Below are 15,643 nucleotides of genomic sequence, written 5' to 3' on the forward strand. Positions count from 1 at the left end.
CCCCTCCTCAGAGCCTCCTGTCTGTGGCTGTGGGGCTGCTGGGACCCCACTCCACAGGCTCTGAGGCCCTGAGAGGGCAGTCATGTCCATGGCCCTTGGGCTCCTGTCCCAGGCTCTGTCCCAAGTGTCTGAGCCGTGGAATGGTAGTGGTGGGTGGGGAGGGTGATGTGTCTTTGGGCTGCCTGGAGGAAAATGTCCCACTTGACCCAGACAGATTGGGGAGGGGGCACAGGGAGGAGATGAAGCCAAGAGCCCAAGTCCCTCTCTGCTGCCAGGGGCGGGAACAATCGGCCCCTGTCCTTGTCCTCCCCACCCCCGGGCTCGCACCGCTTTCATCACTGACCTAAGCCGGGGCCAGAGGCTCGGGGGTGAGCGGGTGGACCGGAGGTCAGGGGTCAGCCCATGACATGCCAGTCTGAGCCAGGAATAGAGCCTGCTGGGGGCCCCGTGGATACTCTCATCTCACCTCCGCCCCGAGGAGAGTCCTGCTAACCCCTAGGATGGCAAGGCCCAGGGCTCCATCAAAGCTGCCAATGGCATTCCAGAAGGATGTAAAAATCCCCCTCCCCACTAGCCCCACTGCTGCCACGGCCTGGGGGAAGCTGCCCCGGAGACCGCTGGCTCCCTTCCCCTGTGCTGCCCTGCTCTCGGCTGCCTGCAGGTGGCAGTGCTGGGGAGGACAGGGCCCCCACCCCCGCGACGGGGCCTCAGGCTCCCTTAGATGCCCACCGACCCCTGCCTTCTCACCTTCCCCTGCTGTGGTCTCCTGTGGGCCTCCGTGCCAGGCAGCTGGAATTAGGGTTATCGATTCTGACACTTGGGCCCCCACATCAATCCCTGACTTTGGGAGCACTCAGTCCACTCGGGGGACAGCTGGGAAGCTGATGAGCAGGCAAACACATATGTGCTTTACTGTATGCATGTGTGAAATGGGGCGACCGGCTCCCAAGCCTTCGTGGTGTCGGGGGCACTTTGCTTGCCACCCCCTGTCTTTCTAAGTCAGGAAATGCGGAGGCCCCTCACACAGCACCCTGCCCCACCCATCACTGGCGACACTCCTGCAGCACCCCTTCCCCTCAACCCCTGCCGCCAGCTGCCTGCTGGTCTCACCTCTCCTTGCATCCTAGACCTGGATGCACTCGGTAAACAAACACCTGCGCCTGAAGGCTTTTGGGAGGAGGTGTGAATGAGAAACAGGATGTCAGCCACGCAGGACAAGGCCCTGGCACTTAGTAACCACTCAGTGTGTGCTGCTAGCCTTGCAAGCACCAATGCCCTGTGCCAAAGATGATCTGAATCCACCCCCACCTGTTCATCCCGGGCTTCTTGGCCTTTACAGGAACCCTTGATGGATGGCTCAATTAGTGAGACACGTGCAGAGGGACAGCCAGGGCCTAGGGGTGCATGGACCGGGGCTCCCCAAGCCAGCAGCAGGCCTGGGACCTCAGTGGAGCTCCGGGCTCAGAAGGTATTTCTCACAGTGGCCACTAGGTGGCAGCACGCCCCCAAGAACCTGGGAGGGCAATGGCCTGGCCGGCTTGGAGATACAATTGGAGGCTGGGAGTCCCCAGTGTCCACCCCAGGGCCACAGTGTCCGCCCCAGGGCTGGGTGGGAGAGTCCTACCTGAGGGATGGACAGGGTAGGGGGCAGCACAGGGGAGACAGTCCACGCACCTGCTGCGCTCAGCTGCAGGAAGTGGGTAGAAGTCCTTAACTCGCCGTCTAGGCTCACCATGGAGGAGGGTGCTCTGGCACATCCCCTAGAGTTGACCCCCTGCACCGCCCCCGCTGCCTGGACCTCTTCCCACATGGGAGCTGGGGGTGGGGTCTTGGCACCATCCCCAGACCTGAGTTGATGTGCCACTGCTGCCAGGAAGCCTTCCCTGGCTTTTGGCCTTGACAGAAGCCCTTCCTCCCAGCCCCTCTGAGACAGGCAGGCTCTCCTTTTCCCCAGAGAGCTAGATCCAACACGTTGGCATTTTTTAGAAAAAGATTTATTTTTATTAGAAAGGTATATCAGATTTACAAAGAGGAGAGACAGAGAGGATCTTCCACCTGCTGGTTTACACTGCCCAAATGGCCCCAATGGGCAGAGCTGAGCCAGGCCTGGGAAAGCAGTAGAAGACAGCCCGAAGTCTTGGGACCCTGTACCCACATGGGAGGCCCGGAAGAACCTGCTGGCTTCAAATTGTCTCAGCTCTGCCCATTGGGACTATTTGGGCAGTGAACCAGCAGCTGGAAGATCTTTCTGTCTCTCCTCTCTGCAATTCTGACTTCCCAATAAAAATAAATAAATCTAAGCTAAAGAATTCAAAAGATGAAACAATGCTGTTATTTTCTTAAAATCTGTGGTGGTAATTACACCCTTGTCTCAGTAAGCCGACTCCATGCTGTGCCTGGTGGACTGTGGGACTCCCTCCTGTAAGCACGGTGAAGCGATGCCCGCTGGCTCTCACAGGAACAGGTACAGGTTGCCAAACCATCAGAGCTTCCGCTCAGCTGTCCTGGTGACACCTGCCGTTGGCTTCCTAGGCTGCTCTGGGAGGTGGGCGTGCCAGGGGCTTACCATCTGAGGGCAGCAGCAGGACAAAGCAACTTACCTGCCACTCAAGGTATGACCCCATTTGGAAATGCCTTCACAGACACAGAAAGGGAATCATTACGGATGTGGCCCAGGGCAACACGTAACGCATCATCTGAACAAAGAGCCAGAAAGGACACCCCAGTGTGAGGTGGAGCTGTCTGGGAAGGCTGCCTGGAATAGGAGAACTAGTACTGTTATGACACAAAGTGGAGGAGGGGGCCTGGGTGTCCTGCCCCTACCCAGAAGGGTTGGGCTTTTGAGCTCTCACTGGCCTTGGTGACAAAGCACCTATACCTGCTTTTCTCTCCCCTGTTGACCTTCTTGAGGTAGGGAGCTAGATGGGGAACGCTCAGATTCCGCAGCTGCCAAAGGCGGGAGATGGGATGCACCAGGGGGTGGAAGCGGCCCTCCTCGTGGCTGCCCCTGTGGCCTGGGGACTGTGGCTAAGGGGGAGCCTTACTCGGGGACCCCATTTCCTCTCAGCACAGGAGAGCAGACAGGGCTCGGATGTGATGGGCCGCTCAGGCTCTGGGTGCGGCAGAAGGCTGCTGCCCTTCCACCTCTCGCCTTACCCCCTGGGCCCCAGGGCACAGGTGTCGGTAGGAGCACCACCGAGGCCTGGCCTCATTTGCTCGGACAGCCACCAGGGACTGTCTGTTTAGGATTAAAGAAGCAAAAGGACCCCAAATCTTACACCTCAATGCTTTTAATTTGCTATGGAGGAAGAACGGCGTAAGGGTGCCGAAGGGAAGGATTTGAAGCTGGCAAGGCCTGCTGAGCTTCGCCCTAGGTAACCCCGCTCCAGGGATGCTGTCGTTGCCACGGCAACCGCCGCGCCAGCGTGTTCCCATGCGTGCCGCGGAGCGTGCCGGGAAGAACCCTGCCCTTCCCAAGATGGCGGCGACGGCTGAGACGCGAGTGCTCCATCCCGAGCTGCTTCCGTGCCCGCGTTTTCGGGCCGACGGCGAGCTTCCGCCAACACCTGTGTCTTCGCCCCGGTTCTAAGAGGCCCGTGAGCCGAGAACGGAAGGGCTGTTTGCGGGGGCCGGACCAAACACCCCGGGGGGACCGGGCGGGACTTCCGTGTCCCACCGGAAGTGACGCGACAGTCGCAGCGGCCGCCAGGTGGAACGGCAGGTGCGTTCAGGTGCCAGGCTGGCGGGGACGCGGCTCTTCCGGTCAGCGACAGGGACAGCTCCCAGGAGAGCCTGGAGACCCGTGGGAGCGGCCTCTGGGGTCTGCGCCCACCGCCCTGGCCTGGAGCGCCCCTTGGTATCCAGTAAGAGTGCCCTGCCGGCCCGAGACGCCCCCGGCCCCCGCTGTCGCCGCTGGGCGCGCCCTGAACCCCACCTTCTCCCTCCCGGCTCCAGCTCGCCGTGCCCCTGCCGAGCTGGGCCGTGGGCCAGCCTGCCCCAACTCTCGCAACCATGTTTGCAGACTTGGATTATGAAATCGAAGAGGATAAACTGTGAGTATTTTGTTTCTCCAAGACGCCCCACCCCCCCTCGCAGGGGTCCAGGCGTCCCAGGGGTCTCTACTCTCGGCTTCTTGGTGGTTCTGCAAATCCTGACTGACAGAGGAGGATCGGGTGTACTGAGGCAGAAAGCGACCCTGTCCTTGCAGGGGGAAGGAGGCTCCGGGCACACGCACAGCTGATGACAATTCAGGGTTGCTCGTGGGGTGACTTGAGGTCGGGTGGCGGGGCGGGGACAGATGGAGCTGGGGCAGTCAGGGAAGGCTTCACCGAGGAAGTGTTGAAGAACAAGCAGAATGTCAGCCATTTCCCTCCCCAGCGAGTGTCATCAGTGGGACAGATTTTCAAAAACCCCACTCTGCAGCACCGACTGCAACCAAGGCTGTTTATTAAGAATTTCATATTTTATTAAGGCAAGAGAGGGACAGGAGAGCTGCATCGGCTGGTTCACTCCGCAGATGGCCACACCAGCCGGAGCCAGTCCAAAGCCAGGAGCTTCTTCCAGGTCTCTAGTGCAGGTGCAGGGCCCTGAGGACGTGGGCCGTCCTCTGCTGCTTTCCAGGCCTCAAGCAGGGAGCTGGATGGGAAGTGGAGCAGCCGGGACACGAACCAGCATTTCTGTGGCATGCTGGTGCTTTTGAGCTGGAGGGGTTAGCCAGTTGAGCCACTTTGGCAGCTCCCAAAATAAATAAATCTTAAACCTATAACGGTGTTCTGGTATAGGATGGCAGTGTCACAGACGGTGGCTCAGGTGCCACGTCACAATGCTGGGCCTGGTGTGCCGGCCTTGGTGTACCCAGCATGTAGGGGTTGCTGGATGTCAGTGTACTGTCAGCAGTGTCTGCTGGGTGAGCACGTGGAAGTATTAACCATGAAATTTTGGCAAGTGCTGGTTTGTGGTAAAAGCCACGGGGTGGAGGTGGCTGGGCAGGGTAGTGGCGAGCCGGGAAGAGGGTGATGGTCGGGAGGGCTTTCTGGAGGAGGTGGCCCTGATGCTCCACCTGTGCCTGAGAAGGTGAGAGCAGCAGAGCTCAGAGAGAGGACACCAGAGGGGCTGCCATGGGCTACCTGGTATCCATGCTTCCTGGGCTCATCCTTCTGCAAGCCATGATGCCGAGAGAGGGACCAGCCTGGACACCACAGGTTGCCAGGCAGGGCTGGGACCTGCTTCCCCAGCTGCCCGTTCCAGGGTGGTGTGGGGTCCTCTCCCGTCACCCGCTGCACCTGCTTTCCTTGGCAGCGGGATCCCCACCGTGCCCGGGAAGGTGACCCTGCAGAAGGACTCCCAGAACCTCATTGGCATCAGCATCGGGGGAGGGGCCCAGTACTGCCCGTGCCTCTACATCGTGCAGGTACTGTGCTCCTGGGAGTCACTCTCCTGCGTGGGTGTGATGAGCGTGGGCTGATCCTCTCCACCCGGGCCCCCACCTCAGGCTGTGCCTCCGTCTGGGCCCCACCTGCTCCTGGGCTGGGCCTGGGTACCCAGCCCTGTGGTACCCTGAGGGCAGGGCCCTGTGTGCACACAGTGGGCATGTGGCATGTGCTGCCCCCCCCCCTCGGGTCAGCAGAAGGAAGCTCTGGGCGCTCACCCGAGTGAAGGCTTGCAGACATGCTGAAACGGCAACCCAAGTTCAGGTGCAGATGACCCCACCTGAGGCTCCTGGCATAGGCCCAGCTGCCATGGCCATTGGGGAGTGAACCAGTGGATAGAAGATCTTTTTCTGTGTGTAACTGTGCCTCTTTCAAATGAATAAATATTTTTTAAAACACTTAATCATTTGAAAGATAGAGTTACAAATAGAGATCTTCCATTTCCTGGTTCACTGCCCTTTGCAGCAATGGCCAGAGCTGAGCTGAGCTGGAGCCAGGAGCTTCTTCAGAGTCTCCCGCGGGAATGCAGGGGCCCACACATGTGGACTGTCCTCCGCTGCTTTCCCGGGTGCATTAGCAGGGAGCTGGATCAGAAGTGGAGCCGCCGGGACTTGAACTGGTGTTACAGGCCATGGCTTAGCTCTCTGCACCACAGTCCCAGTGCTGGTTGTGTATTTATGTGTTGGAGCTGAATGTTCCTCTCTGTCCAGTTTTACTGTTTGTTTCTCTTGCTGTGCCTTTGGTGTAAAAAAAAATTACTGCTGGATCCTATCTTTTTTTTTTTTAAGATTTACTTGTTTTGTCTACGGCCATACCACCCTGAACGCGCCCGATCTTGTCAGATTTACTTGTTTTTATTGGAAAGGCAGATTTACAGAGAGAAGGACAGGAATCTGCTGTCCACTGGTTCACTCCCCACGTGGTCACAGCAGCCAGAGCCGATCCAAAGCCAGGAGCCAAAAGCTTCCAGGTCTCCCACGTGGGTGCAGGGTCCCAAGGGTTTTTTTGTAAAGAGGAAGGTAGAGTGATAGAGGGAGACAGCTCTCATTTGCTGCTTCACTCCCCAGGGGCCTCCATGACTAGGACAGGCCAAAGCCAGGAGTCAGGAACTCCATCCCGGTCCCCGTCCTCTGCGACTCTCCAGGCACATTAGCAGGGAGCTGGATTGGAAGTGGAATAGCCAGGACCCAAACCAGTGTCCATATGGGATGCCGGCACCAGAGGCAAAAGATTAGCTTGCTGTGCCACCGCATCACCCTCTGACATGTTTTTTTTTTTTAGGATTTACTTAATTTTTATTAGAAAGTCACATATACAGAGAGGAGAGACAGAGAGGAAGATCTTTCGTCCATTGATTCACTCCCCAAGTGACCGCAATGGCCAGTGTTGAGCCAATCCAAAGCCAAGAGCCAGGAACTTCCTCCAGGTCTCCTACGCGAGTGCAGGGTCCCAAGGCTTTGGGCCGACCTCGACTGCTTCCCCAGGCCACAAGCAGGGAGCTGGATGGGAAGTGGAGCCACCAGGATTAGAACTGGTGTCCGCGTGGGATCCCAGCGCGTTCAAGATGAGGACTTTAGCCGCTAGGCCACGGTGCTGGGCCCACTGATGAGCTTTTTATGGAAAGCTTAGAAACTAGGCCTGGCATAATGGCTACATTCTCACCTTGCAACTGCCAGGATCCCATATGGGCACCAGTTAATATCCCTGCTACCCCACTTCCCATCCAGCTCCGTGCTTGTGGCCTGGGAAAGCAGTGGAGGACAGCCCAAAGCCTTGGGACCCTGCACCCATGCGTGGGAGATCAGGAGGAAGTTCCTGGCTCCTGGCTTCGAATTGCCTCAGCTCCGACTGTTGTGGCCATTTGAGAGTGAACCAACAGACGGAAGATCTTTTTCTCTGTCTCTCCTCTTTCTAAATCCGCCTTTCCAATAAAAAATAAATAAATCTTTAAAAAAAAAAAAGAGGGCTCGGTGCAATAACTTAGTGGCTGAAGTCCTCACCTTGCACATGCTGGGATCCCATATTAGTGCTGGTTCTAATTTCGTCGTCTGTACTTCCCATCCAGCTCCCTGCCTGTGGCCTGGGAAAGCAGTTAGGACAGCCCAAAGCCTTGGGCTTCTGGTCCCACGTGGGAGAGGCCGAAGAAGCTCCTCGCTTCTAATCAGCAGCTCCGTCCATTGGCGACCATTTGGGGAGTGAATCAACGGATGGAAGCGCTTTCTCTCTGCGTCTCTTTTCCTCTCTGAATCTGCCTTTCCTGTCAAATCTTTAGAAGAAAACAAGCTTAGATACTAAGGATAAGGCAGAAGGAATAGACTACCAGGTCCACTGCTGCTAATTTTATTGTCTTCCTGTTTCTAAAAATAGATTTATTGTTAATTTGGATAGTAGAATGACAGAGAGGAGAAGACAGATCTCCATCCGCTGGTTCGCCCCCACACGCCCACAAGAGCCAGGTCTGGGCCAGCTGCAGTCCCTCGCAGGTGCCTGAGGGCCTGGGCTGTGTACTGCTGCCTCAGGTGCACAAGCAGGAAGCTGGATCGGAAGCAGTTAGGGGACTGAAACTGGGTGGGGGGGCTCTGTGGAGGTGTGGCCTACCCTGGCACACCCTGCCCCCTCCACAGTCGGCTGAGCCCGGGGGGGTTTTCTTTCTGGGTGTGATTTTGCATTTTAGAGTGACTTTGCTATCTCATGCATTTGGCCTTTGCTGGCCACGCCCAGCTCCATGCAGCCAGTGAGCAGGGACACTGTGAAGGGGTCCCCTGGGAGAGGGGGTTTTTGGGGGCCCTCGCTCAGACAACCCTGGTCTGCGCTGTGGGGCCAGTTCCCTGGAGCAACAACCTGGAGGCAGTGTGGCTGTGAGAACAAGCCTACCAGGGGTGCCGTGGAGAAAGTGCTGGTTCTGGCAGCCCGGCCCTGGGTGTGTACCTTGGGGACTGTTGAGTGCCCAGGCCTCACCAGGTCCTCCCCCTGGCCCCCTGCAGGTGTTTGACAACACCCCCGCAGCCCGGGACGGCACGGTGGCTGCGGGTGACGAGATCACGGGTGTCAACGGGCGCTCTATCAAAGGGAAGACCAAGGTGGAGGTGGCGAAGATGATTCAGGAGGTGAAGGTAAGAGTTGAGTAGACCTGGGCTGGGGTGCAGGGGCAAGGCCGGGACCCCTGGTGACCCTTGGTCTCTCCCTCCATCCTGTGGCAGCTTGGGCCTGGGCTGTGGGGCAGGGGCAGGCCCGGAATCCCTGCCGCCCCTCGGTCCCTCTCCCACATCTGCCTCTGGGCCATGTTTAGGCCTTGGTGAGAGAGTGGGCAAGGTGCCCACCCAGGGACCTGGCGCTTGGCAGTGGGGCAGGCTGTGTGTCCTTGGTCAGGGCTGGAGTGGAAGTTCAAGTCCAGAGCGAGCCTCCTCTGGGAGATCAGCAGATGCCCATGACCTCAGCTGGGCCTTGTGTAGTCTCTGAGGGAGAGAAGCACCCCTTTGAATCCAGGGGCTCCTGTGTTCCTGGGGTCACAGGGAGGAAGTGACATGGCGGCCACAACACTGTACCCCTGCAGGGTGGATCGTCATACCTGCCCGACTGCTGGACTGGCTCATTTGGGGTCCCTTCAGGACTCAGTTTTTGAATTGTGTTTTCTGTTTGGCTGCATCCTAGGGATGTATGTGATGGGGCTGCCTCCCGGGGGCGCAGGGTCCTGAGCACTCCTGCCATCCCTGGCTGGCATCAGCCCTGCCCCTTCATTGAGCATGCTCAGACGTGTAGCTGACCGAGGTTGTAGGGTGTGGAGGGATGTTCTGTGCAGGGGTGTGTGGTGCGGGGGAACGGGGTGCAGGACACCAAAGAGGCCAGTGTGCTCCATGGTGGCCATGTCACCCTGGGCAGACAGGGTCCCACACAGGCTGTGTCCCTCTGCGACCAAGGCCCCTTGGGCCCAGGCTGGGCTTGTGACACACAGCTGGGCAAGGTGTGTGATAGTCGCCTGGTGGTCTTACAGGGGGAGGTGACCATTCACTACAACAAGCTGCAAGCTGACCCCAAGCAGGGCATGTCCCTGGACATAGGTAAGTGTCCCCTTGGGGACAGTGCAGCCACAGCCCTGGGGCTCTGGGCTCAGACCTCCTGAGCAGGGCCATCTGGAGGGGCTGTTTCAGATCCTGTCCCTCGGTCCTTACTGCCCCAGGTCTACCCCAGCTACCCCATCCATGACCTCCAGGACTCAGCTGTCCCTCGCCTGCACGCCTGATGCCGCTCGTAGGCTTAGGGTCAGCTGTACCCCTGGCGTTGAACAGAGGAGCCCTTCCCCCTCTGCCTGCCCTCTCCCAGATAAGGCATTGGGCCTAGTTCTGCAGAAACCAAAATCTAGGAGTGGCCGAAGCGGGCCCCAGGCCCTGTGGGACCCCCTGCCCCTCATGGGGCTAACACTGCAGCCCCTTTCCAACCCCAGGGCCAGAGCTAACGCCTGGTGTGTAGCGAGTGGCATAGGTATACTGAGCCAACCCAGATTTTGCTCCAAATCCTTGCAGCCGGGGCCCTTCCAGATGCTGTAGTGACTGGGTCTGGGGCCAGGTCACTGGTCACTCCTGGGACCACTGCTCTGACATAGCTGGCCTGGGGACTTGAGCCCTTCCCCCTGCCCCACCTGTCCATCCTAGCACCTAACCACAGTGCAGCCCCTTGGCCCCCTGCTGGCCACTGCCAGCGAGCTGCGATGAGGCTGGGGACCCAGCTGCTGCCTTTTCTCACCTGGCCCAGTGTTGAAGAAAGTCAAGCACCGGTTGGTAGAGAACATGAGCTCGGGGACAGCCGATGCTCTGGGCCTGAGCCGAGCCATCCTGTGCAACGGTGAGTCCTTGCCTGGCGCCCCACCCCCCACCCTCGCCCAGGAAGCTGGTGTGTGAGCCTCTCTCTTCCCGGAGGGCTGGTCACGCAGCGCGGCCTCCCAGCTCCTGGAGTGTCCATAGCTGTCCCCCCCCGCCCCGGGCCAGTCTGTGAGCAGGTGTCCTTTCCTTAGGATCAGGAGCCTGCCTCTCATGGGGCGGGGCCAGCACCACCTGCTTCAGCACTGCCCACATTTCTCCAGGAGGTGGCGCTGATGCCCCTTCCCAGGCAGGGGCAGCTGCCCGTCAGCCCGCATGCCAGCATGCACACAGACACGCAGGCACACTGGCCAGGGTTATAAATAGCGTTCCCACAGTGGGGGTGGATATAAATACCTCCAGGAGCCGGGGGTTGGGGGCTGCTATTCTGGGCCTGGGGCCCATAAACCCTGTTTCTGTAGTTACCGTGAGCTGCGATGGAATTGGCACTGGCTGTTGTGTTTTTCCCCCCAAACCTTGCAATTTCTCAGCCGCAAATAGAGGTTCTAAAATTGAAGTTGTCATAATGTCCCGTGACCCAGCTAAAAACAAGCCCTGGTGTGCGCTGACGTGGCTGGCGTGGTGCTGGCAGGGGCCCCACGGAGCCAGGCCTGGGATTTGTGAGGTGCCCCTTCCTCCCCAGTTGCCATCTGTCCTGCCCAAATGGGGCCTAGGCTCTGCCCCATCCGCACCCTTCCCTCTTGCTCCCTAGAGGCCTTGACCCAGGTGGGCAGTGGGGACACGAGCCCTGAGGGTGATGTGGGGGTCACTGTGCCTCTCTGCCTCATCTCCTCCAACAAGGAGATGCAGCGTTGTCTCAGGCTGACCATGTCAAGAAGCCCTTGGCAGACGCTGTGCCTCACGCATGCCTCTGGCCGGGTGAGCTCCTGAGGGGGCTGTGTGCCTACCTCTCAGGGTGCCAGGAGCCCCACATGTCTTGCTGGGCCGCTGCGCACCCACCAGGTCCTGAGGAAAGGAGCTGCTCCACCTTCATGGCACCTGCTTGCCCTTCCATTGCTGTTCTTGGCCCCTGCTGTGTCCCCGTGTCCCCACTGTCTCACTGCTGCCAGTCTTGGCTGTCAAGCAGCCCACCAGGGCCTGCTCCGTGGCCAGCACTCAGCAGGTGCTGACCGGAGCCTGCTGGGCCTGCCTGTTCCTGCCAGGGCCCAGCTCTAGTTGAAGCCCTTCCTGAATTTCTCCATGTTGCCCGGTCACCGCCCTGACTGGGCCAGCCTGGGCCTGACTGGGGCAGGGGCAGCTGTGTGCCCCCACACTGGTCCCTGCTGTCTCCGCTAGCCCAGCATTAGCCTGGGAGTCTTGACTGCGGGGCCTGGGTTCATGGGGCTGTGGGCACTGCCTGACCATCTTCCACTGACTGTCATGCTCTTGTCCCCGCTGCTCCTTGGACTTGTCCTGGCCCAGGGCTGGGGCCGCTCTCCTGCGTGCTTGCCTTTCAGGGACAGGCTGTTCGCAGACGGCCTTGAAGCCAGGCTCACAGTGCCAGGGGGCCAGTCACATGGAGTCTGCTCTTGGGAGGGTGGGGGTACTGTCCCCAGCCCTGTCCTTCCCTGGCTTGGGGACATGGCAGTGCCTCACCTTTTCCCCGCGTCCCCACAGATGGGCTCGTCAAGCGACTGGAGGAGCTGGAGCGGACAGCCGAGCTCTACAGAGGTGGGTGCTGCTGGGCCTGCGGGAGGCTCTGAATATCAGTGGCTTCCCCTATAACCCCTCATTCCCTCACAGCTTGTGAGTCCTGCCCCTGTCCTCTGCGGGCTCCAGGTTCAGCCCCAGCACCCTGGGCCATTCCGCCCCTGGCCAAGCCATCCCCTTTCCCTCAGCCATGCTGTCCCCCATCCCTCGTCCATGCCATCCCCCTGTCCCCCAGCCATGCCGTCCCCCCGGCCATGCCCTGCCCCATGTCCCAGCCATGCCGTCCCCTGTCCCCCGTCCCCCAGCCATGCTCTGCCCCATGTCCCAGCCATGCTGTCCTCCATTCTCCTGCAGGAATGACGGAACATGCCAAGAATCTGCTGCGGGCCTTCTATGAGCTGTCGCAGACCCACCGGGGTAACTTGTCCCCTGGCCTGCCGCCCTGCTCGGGGATCAGTGTCTCCTGTACTATGGGGTCATGGCTGAGCTGCCTCCGGCCTGCCCATACCCATGTCAGCTTTGGCAGGGCCTGGCCTGGGGTGGGGCGATGATGGGCCTGTGGGGAGTGGTCTCCATTCCCACAGCCCTGTAGCCAGGTAGGCCAGCTGAGCTGGCTCCTTTCCAGTTGAGAGCTTGGAGCCTGGGCATAGGAAGTGGGCACCCAGAGGCAGACCCCTCCTGTGGTCTGGCACTGTTGGGATGGGGACCAGTGCCCAGGGGGTGGGCTGGAGGAGGGGCTGGGACCCAGGCAGGAGTAGACGAGGCCCTGCCCCTAACAGGAGGGGGCCGCCTGTCCCCAGGAGGACCCCACACAGACCCTGCCTGCAGCCCACCTTGCCCTGCACCATGCCCCAGCAGACCACCAGCTTCCCCATGTGGTGGGGGGGCCGCCTTCAGGGCCCCCTTGTCCTGCAGCCTTTGGGGACGTGTTCTCCGTGATTGGGGTGCGGGAGCCTCAGCCAGCTGCGAGTGAGGCGTTTGTGAAGTTTGCTGACGCCCACCGCAGCATTGAGAAGTTCGGCATCCGGCTCCTGAAGACCATCAAGCCGGTAGGCCCCACCAGGCGGGCCGTGAGGCGAGTGGATGCCAGGGTGTGGGGTGTGGCCTGGGCCAGGGCCTCAGGAGCACCCTACTTCCGCAGATGCTGACAGACCTTAATACGTACCTCAACAAGGCTATCCCGGACACACGCCTCACCATTAAGAAGTACCTGGACGTGAAGTTTGAGTACCTGGTGAGCACCTGTCTGCCTTCACCATGCCCATCTGTCACGCCACACAGCAGGTGCAGGTGGACGGGAGGTGTGGGCCAGCAGTACCAAGGCCCCGCCTGGTGCGGTCACCATTACTGAGGCTGTGGGCAGGGCGGGGATGGGGCTGGGCACAGCAGGGTTCTGGTGCTGTGCCCATAGGCAGGGCCAGCCATCAGGTGCTTTGCCTGGGGCCTGTTGTCCCAGAGCCCACCATGGGGGAGGAGTGCCCACCCCCTCTGCGCCTGCCACCACCTGCCTCCTGTGTCCCGGCTGGACACGCACAGGACCCAGGAGGCTTCCCGGGGAGCTGGGGACAGGAGAGCTGGGCTGGACGGTGGCGGCTGCTCTGACTGCTGGCCTCCCTCCCGCAGTCCTACTGCTTGAAGGTGAAGGAGATGGACGACGAGGAGTACAGCTACATTGTGAGTGGCGCACAGCAGGGCTGCCCTGGCCTGGGGGTGTGCATCCCCTTGCTCCCACCTGTCTCAGAGGCCCCAGAGTGGCCTGGGCCTGCGGGGGTGTCAGGTGGGTCAGGCCAGCCTGGAGGTGCTGGGGAGTGCAGCTGGACTCTGCCCATCTGTCATTCAGTACCCCGTGAGCTCGGGCTGCGGCCTTGGTCTTGTGTACCTTCCTCCTAAAGCAGCGATCGCTGGCGTCTGTCGGGGGAGCCAGCCCTCAGCCTTCCTGCCCCTTGGGTCTCTTGTCCCCACACCCCTGTGGCAGCAGGGTCCCTGATGTTCCCTGTCTGCGTCCCAGGCCCTGGGGGAGCCCCTGTACCGTGTGAGCACGGGCAACTACGAGTACCGCCTGATCCTGCGCTGCCGCCAGGAGGCTCGCGCCCGCTTCTCACAGATGCGCAAGGACGTGCTGGAGAAGATGGAACTGCTGGACCAGAAGCACGGTGAGGGCGGGCCGAGCCCTGCTTGCAGCCCATTTCACAAATGGCACGGGCTGAGGTGCAGGCAGGCTCCCCTTGGCATCTTGAGTCAGCTGGCAGCAGCCCACCCCAGCCCTGTTTTGTGTCCTGGCTGGTGGGCTTCACTGCTCTGCCTCCCCAGGGCCTAAGGGGGCGGGGGTGTCCGGGTGGCCGCAGGCAGAGGCAGCCCAGCCACTGTGTGCTGGCCTTTTCTGTCCAGTCCAGGACATCGTGTTCCAGCTGCAGCGCTTCGTGTCCACCATGTCCAAGTACTACAATGACTGCTACGCTGTGCTGCGCCACGCAGATGTGTTCCCCATCGAGGTAGACCTGGCACACACCACACTGGCCTACGGCCCCAGCCAGGGTGTGTTCACCGATGGCGAGGAGGACGAGGAAGAGGAGGAGGACGCAGTGGCTGGAGAGCCAGCCAGGGACACGTGCGGGGTCGCAGGGCCCCTGGATAAGGGTGGGAGCTGGAGTGACTCCTGAGTCCCTGGGGGCGCCCCAAAGGGGGCAGGCAGCCAGGAGCAGGGCAGGGCCACAGTCGCAGCACGGATGGGTGGCGCATAAAGGCCTGCTGGCTCGAGGCGCCGCCTCCCTGCTCCTCTGTCCTGCAGCGAACTGGGCGGACCTGGACTCCTGCCCGGGAAGGCCCTGGGACCCTCAGCCTGCCCTTCCCTGCCTCCTGGCTATAGGGAGAGCTCAGGCCCTGCAGCTGCCTGGGGATGGACAGTGGGCAGAACGGGTGTGGGGACTGGTGTCCGTGGCACCTTTGCTGCCTCCAGCACACCCACTACCTACCAGGAGTGAGGCTGAGGTGGATTGCACAGCGGGGCTGGTGTCTCCTCTGCCCCGGCCCCAGGCTGGTCCCGCCATATAGTGGCTGTCATTTATCTTGTCCCCAGCCTCGCCACGTGTGTTTAGGGTGGGGCACTGGGCCCGTACGGAATAAACAAACCCAGACACAGCCAGGTTCTTGGCAATGGCCTCAGCCCCTCCCCATCTGCCTGCTGGGACTGCAGGGTGGGGGCTGGTGGCATGCGCGGGCATCCCTGTGAGCTGGGGACATGGATGCAAGATCCAGAGAGGCTGCCCGCTGAGGGCTGTGCCATGCAGGGATGTGGTGCCCGCTGAGGGCTGTGCCATGCAGGGATGTGGTGCCCACTGGAGGCTGTGCCATGCAGGGATGGGGGATTTGGCCTTAGATCTGGTAAGGGAGATGGCTGTTTGAGGGGCCTGTCCAGCCTAGGGCCAAGGATGGGGCCTGGGTACACTGCACGTTGCTGGAAGTGGTTCCATGCACCCTCCCCTGGCCTGTCAGAACAAGGGGACCACTTCAGAGATGGACACAGTGCAGGGTGGAAGAGCCAGATTGGGGTGGCAGCGGGGTGGCAGCTGCGCTGAAATAGTCCTCAGCTGGAGGGATAGGCTTGGCTGCCAGGCGGCCATCCCACCTCTCCATGGAGGCCAAGACAGGCCAGCACCCACTGGCCTGGCTTCTGGTCAAGGCTCTGTGACCCGGAGTGAGTTCCCAACTTCC

The 15,643-nt window shown here is 60.6% G+C and overlaps 1 protein-coding gene across 3 annotated transcripts; it reads left to right on the forward strand.

The window, feature by feature from the left end:
• The first annotated feature begins 3,479 nt into the window (after positions 1-3,479).
• On the forward strand, positions 3,480-15,070 carry PICK1 (protein interacting with PRKCA 1). 3 transcript variants are annotated; one of them, XM_040985972.1, is made up of 13 exons: positions 3,480-3,863; positions 3,955-4,052; positions 5,299-5,410; positions 8,414-8,542; positions 9,421-9,487; positions 10,179-10,268; positions 11,900-11,953; positions 12,287-12,349; positions 12,830-12,981; positions 13,074-13,166; positions 13,556-13,606; positions 13,941-14,085; positions 14,321-15,070. In XM_040985972.1, the coding sequence occupies exons 2-13, from the start codon at positions 4,012-4,014 to the stop codon at positions 14,590-14,592; spliced, it is 1,269 nt and encodes a 422-aa protein (XP_040841906.1). In that variant the 5' UTR covers positions 3,480-3,863; positions 3,955-4,011; the 3' UTR covers positions 14,593-15,070. The 3 variants fall into 3 exon arrangements, with proteins under 3 accessions (XP_040841906.1, XP_040841925.1, XP_040841916.1); XM_040985991.1 differs by having other exon boundaries at positions 12,848-12,981; XM_040985982.1 differs by having other exon boundaries at positions 3,480-3,721.
• Positions 15,071-15,643: the final 573 nt, after the last annotated feature.

This window comes from Ochotona curzoniae, unplaced genomic scaffold (genome assembly GCF_017591425.1).
Source record: "Ochotona curzoniae isolate NIBS_2020 unplaced genomic scaffold, NIBS_Ocur_1.0 contig_1014, whole genome shotgun sequence".
In the NCBI taxonomy this organism is placed as follows: domain Eukaryota; kingdom Metazoa; phylum Chordata; class Mammalia; order Lagomorpha; family Ochotonidae; genus Ochotona; species Ochotona curzoniae.